Source organism: Olea europaea, chromosome 9 (assembly GCF_002742605.1).
Source record: "Olea europaea var. sylvestris chromosome 9, O_europaea_v1, whole genome shotgun sequence".
Classification (NCBI taxonomy): Eukaryota; Viridiplantae; Streptophyta; class Magnoliopsida; order Lamiales; family Oleaceae; genus Olea; species Olea europaea.
In genome coordinates, this window is record NC_036245.1 from 9,825,964 (window position 1) to 9,831,104 (window position 5,141).

At 35.3% G+C, this 5,141-nt stretch overlaps 1 protein-coding gene across 1 annotated transcript in view; it reads left to right on the forward strand.

Annotated features, from left to right (window-relative positions):
* Positions 1-3,149: 3,149 nt before the first annotated feature.
* LOC111399930 (peroxidase 46-like) overlaps positions 3,150-5,141 on the forward strand; it is a 6,129-nt gene continuing 4,137 nt past the window's right edge. The window contains exons 1-4 of the mRNA XM_023027415.1: positions 3,150-3,515; positions 3,758-3,937; positions 4,044-4,209; positions 4,970-5,140. Coding sequence (XP_022883183.1) covers positions 3,276-3,515; positions 3,758-3,937; positions 4,044-4,209; positions 4,970-5,140 — 757 coding nt within the window. The 5' untranslated portion in view covers positions 3,150-3,275. The remainder of the gene's footprint in view (positions 3,516-3,757; positions 3,938-4,043; positions 4,210-4,969; position 5,141) is intronic.

Consider the following 5,141-nt stretch of genomic DNA (forward strand, 5'->3'; position numbering starts at 1 on the left):
ATGATTGTGGATTATGATTTGACACCAAACTGGTATCCACTACATATATGACTAAAAATGTGCCAGATGATGCACCTTCGGGACTCTCTGTTTTTTACTAGAAAGTAGTTTTTTATAGAGATGGTAATAAGGAGTTTCAGCATTAAGAAGATCGATGCCCCCATAGGTAACTTAGTCCAGTTTCATTTTCTTATTTGCAATTGTTGGTTTGTGTCTATGCACTTGTGGTTGTGGGTTGTCATGCCAAGGTGATTCAATCCACTCTCTCGCTAGTTACGTGACATGTTGTCGCGGACAGGGGTGGACCCAGGATTGCGGTTGAGTGGGGGCGGGGGTGAGACGAAAATTATGGGCTAAAATATTTATGCACACATACACTTGTATGGGCTACTTCATTTTATTGTTTATAATAAAACTAATTAAACAGGCATTATACATTAAAAAAATCAGGCCTAATTCTTGAAGATAACCCATACATTTAAACCAAGTGGCCAGCATATTACAGTGGATCAGGCCTAATTTTTCTTCATCCTCCAATTTCCTCCTGGGCATTCACCTTCAAGCTTCCTCCCTGGCCGTTGGTGACTGTAAATCCAGTGGGGGCGGTTGCCCCCACTGGTCCCTTAATGGGTCCACCCCTGGTCGCGGACTTGCTGTTTTTCTTAGTTGTCCATCAATACATTTTTGACACCTCACCACATGCGTGATCTTAGCAAACGAAAAGACGCTAAGGTGTAATGTGTCAAACTGTCAAATAATGTTGATGTCTTCTCATTTATTAAGAAGAGATGATGTGAAGAAAGAAACTCATTTTTGTTGCTTAGCTAAATACATTTCATATAACCTTGTTTACTAGAGCTTTTGTTGAAGACGAATGTAAATAAACAAATGTAGATAAAAAGGGCATCAGAATGAGATTCTGATGAAAGAAAAAGTCCCCACAAGAGAACTCTATATCAATTTGAAGTCATCAGAATCATGGGTGGCTGAGTATAGGAATGTATGGACAAAGTTGGGCATGGAATGCCTTATTCTTTTGGACACAGCACAACTTCACTCCCAAGAGATCCAGCCATACTTGAACGTTCTCCGGCAGATCTAATTTGTTGGCACTGCCTCGGCTTCTTAATTGAGAAAAAGTGGGATCAGTACTTGTATGCGTAGGATTTTAGCAACAGGTATTGTTGAACCTCGTCATCTAACAACTCAAGATATTACTAAGGCAACAAATTTATTTATATAATATCTTCATTACGCTCTATAACACGCATAAGGCCAAGTTATTTTTCATCAAAAGCTAAGGATGTCCCCAATTTTCATAAACATGTTGTGTCAAGAATTGACCTGGAAACTTTGTTGCTCCAATGAAAATAAACTTATCCGTTTAAATTGTCTCTCAACATATATATTCAGCATGTCAATAAAGGTTTCCATTGAAAATGCCATCACAGTGGCTGCACTAGTATTGAATGTCGATAAATTTACCAAAGACGAAAATGATTTATTTGATATTAAGGATGACTCGTTATAGAGAAACCATTTCGATGAGGATTCAATATTTTTTGAATTCTTATGTAAGGAATTGCAAAAGAACTTTCTACAAATATATGAATTAGGAAGGATTAGTCAACGAAATATAAAATCGAAGACTAAACTTTCAAATCCACATAGGTAGAGTAATGATATTTAATATCAGTGATATTAAAGCATTAGTTTAGGTAACACTAAATGTCATTAAACGAAATGTACAAGTAAATAAATTACATAATTTCATCTTTAATTAAACATGTCACATAATGCCATGAAACTAGTGTTATATAACAATATTCTTTGTCGATAGCATTCATGCAAATTTGCTCCTGCTAACTCTCCCACCTCTAATTCTCTCCATTCAATCAATCACTAATTACTCTCCCTCCCACTCATCCATCACATCGTACTAGCTGACATCTCCTAAGACTACATAATTGTCGGTGGAATTTCTATCCTTCATATATCTAGACACAAGTCACACAACCATAAATGGCGGTGAAAAGCAAGGTATAATCTTTAGAATTTTCGTGGCATGTTGGCAAGAATAACAAAGATGTCTTCTCAATTCTTATTTATGGGAGGCAGCGGAAAGCTACCTTTTTGGTTTGTGCTGCATTGTGCTTGACTGGAATCCATATTTGTTCGACTGCAATTGCGAAGAACACAACAAATTTTTTAAGGAAGCACAGAGGTTATGAGGAGCAGAAAGGTTTGATAAATAAAAGAAGTCAGACGTTTGAAGATTCGTCACGTGTTTAGTAAGGAGGTTGAGTGGTATTGGACAGATTATTATTCAACTTTAGCTTTTGAAGGTCATGTTACTTAAAATTTTGGAAAGTGAATCCTCTCTTTCAGATCTAGCCTTGGCAGAACTTGTCTTTGATTGAGATTTCAATTGAAAAGATGATCCAATTTTCGATATTCTTATTCCCGTTATTCCATCCGGCTTGTCTTAGCTAATCCACCTTTGTAGCGGTCCATTGTCTTTGCAAACTTTCTTGTCAGATCATGTCCAATGTAATAATGTGAATTGTACATGTGATAAGCGAAACGGGGAAGGAAAGAATATCAAGGTGTGAACAGCACTATTTGTCGATCATTAGTACAAAAGAGAGGTTGTTAAGAAAGAGTAAAGACAAATTATATAAAAATTAAATGGACACATCATCTAATGAGGATAAATTATAAAAAGTTAAGCGGATTATATCTAGCATGCCTTCTAAGAAAATATCCAAATTGTTCCTGATCATGTAAGCATTTTGAGATGATATAATAAATTTATTATATATATATATCCATTTTGGTGCAACTCATAGCTCATTAGAGATGCTCTTATTTCACAAATAATTTATCAAACAATTATGTGCAACATTCACATGGATCTTCTTGGAACATTATTTTCTGCATGCACAAAGTTCAAACAAGCATTCTGGGCTCGTATTTATGTTGGTTTCTGACACAGAGATAAAGAGGTAGAGTAGTAATCTTACATCCAACTGCCACCTACCTCACCCCTCCTAATTCATCTTGATCTAATCCAATATTTTCAAATAAATATAATTTATACAAGAACAGTATCTTCTGGCCGTCTCCTACTGTCACAATTCATTTCCATAACAAAATAAATGCAGCTTTAAATAACCACACATGGCCTTAACTCTACTCTTTCTCTCTCTCTAAATATATATTTTTAGAGATCGACTGAAGAAAGTTTGAGTGGAGGACTCGTTCTTTCTAAAAATATGGAGAAAAGAAAAATTTGTATTAATAAAAAATTTTATAATTATAAGCTACTTATTTTTGTTACGTTCTTTGTAGTTTGCTTTATTCGATCTTCCTCCGGTCTCTCCTTTGACTTTTATGCGGTTTCTTGCCCGTCTGCTGAAATTATGGTGAAAAATACAGTGAGATCTGCCTCTTCTATGGATCCAACTACCCCTGGAAAGCTTCTTCGTCTGTTTTTCCATGACTGTTTTGTAGAGGTTAGTATTGTTTTCATTTACTGTATATTTATGTTAATTTGTTTCTTTTACAAATTACATATATGCATTTTACCGGAGTTTTTGAAGTATTTCGTTTTTCAAAACGTTTCCAAATAGAGACTACAGTGTGGAACCACTTGATCTAAACGCTTAAACTACATATAACTTAAACTAAAGTTTTAGTTTTTTAGGATGCTAAGAACATCCATAACTTCTTCTAACACTAGGGGATTATGTAACAGGGCTGTGATGCATCTATATTGTTACAAGGAAATGATACTGAAAGAAGTGATCCAGCTAACAAATCACTTGGAGCATTTTCAGTAATAGATTCAGCAAAAAGAGTTCTTGAAATCTTTTGTCCAGGAGTAGTTTCTTGTGCTGATATTCTCGCATTGGCCGCTAGAGACGCTGTGGAACTCGTAAAGTGCAAAATCACCCTACATTTACGTGCTACCATGTGACATTTTATTATTATTGTGCTTCATTATTTAAAAGTGGTACTTATTAATGGGTTTCCTGAAACAGACAGGGGGACCAAATATTCAGATTCCAACAGGGAGAAGAGATGGAAGGGTATCCTTGGCTGCAAATGTTAGACCAAATATAATAGACACAAGTTTCACATTGAATCAAATGGCTAACATTTTTTCTTCTAAGGGCCTATCCATGGACGATCTCGTTACCCTATCAGGTACGCTCTTAACTTAAAAACGAACCCCACTAATAAATAGATATATTTATAAATATACTTGTCAATGACTCGTGACTTAGTGATCGGTTCGACTCTTGAGATTTAATTGTTCCAATGATCACTGAACATATGGTCATATCTTTAATTGGCACTGAACTTTAAAATGTCGAGTTTTGGTCACTGAACATATGTTCGTGTCTTTGATTGACCACTGAAATTTAAAAGGTCGAGTTTTGGCCATTGAATTTTGAAAAATGTCGAGTTTGGCTCACTTAACTTAGGTCCATGTCTTTTATTGTTCACTAAAATTTAAAATGTCGAGTTTTAACCACTGAATTTTGAACAATGTTGTATATTACTTAATGAACTTTAAAAAATATTGTACATTATTTACTGAATTTTGAAAAATATTGTACATTTCAGTGGTCAAAACTCTACATTTCAAATTTCAGTAAGCAATTTAAGACATTGACCTAAGTTCAGTGAGCAATCAAAGACATTGGCCTAAGTTCAGTAACTAAAATTCGACATTTTAAACTTCAGTGACCAATTAAAGAGATGGACCTAAGTTCAGTGATCAAAACTCGACATTTTTCAAAATTCAGTGGCCATAACTCGATATTTTAAATTTCGGTGGTCAATCAAAGATATGGACTTAAGTTCAGTGATCATTAGAACAATTAACTCGACTCTTGAAGTCTCTCTGGGACTATTTTTCCTAATTATCTATGGTTACACAATATGATTTGTGGTTTTGCAGGAGCTCATACAATTGGATCAGCACATTGCAGCTCGTTTAGTGATCGTTTCAAACTCGACTCAAACGGAAAATTCAACCTCATCGATGCATCGCTCGATAGGGAATATGCAGCTGAATTAACGAGAATGTGTCCAGCAGGAGCCAGTGCTTCTATTACTGTCAACAATGATCC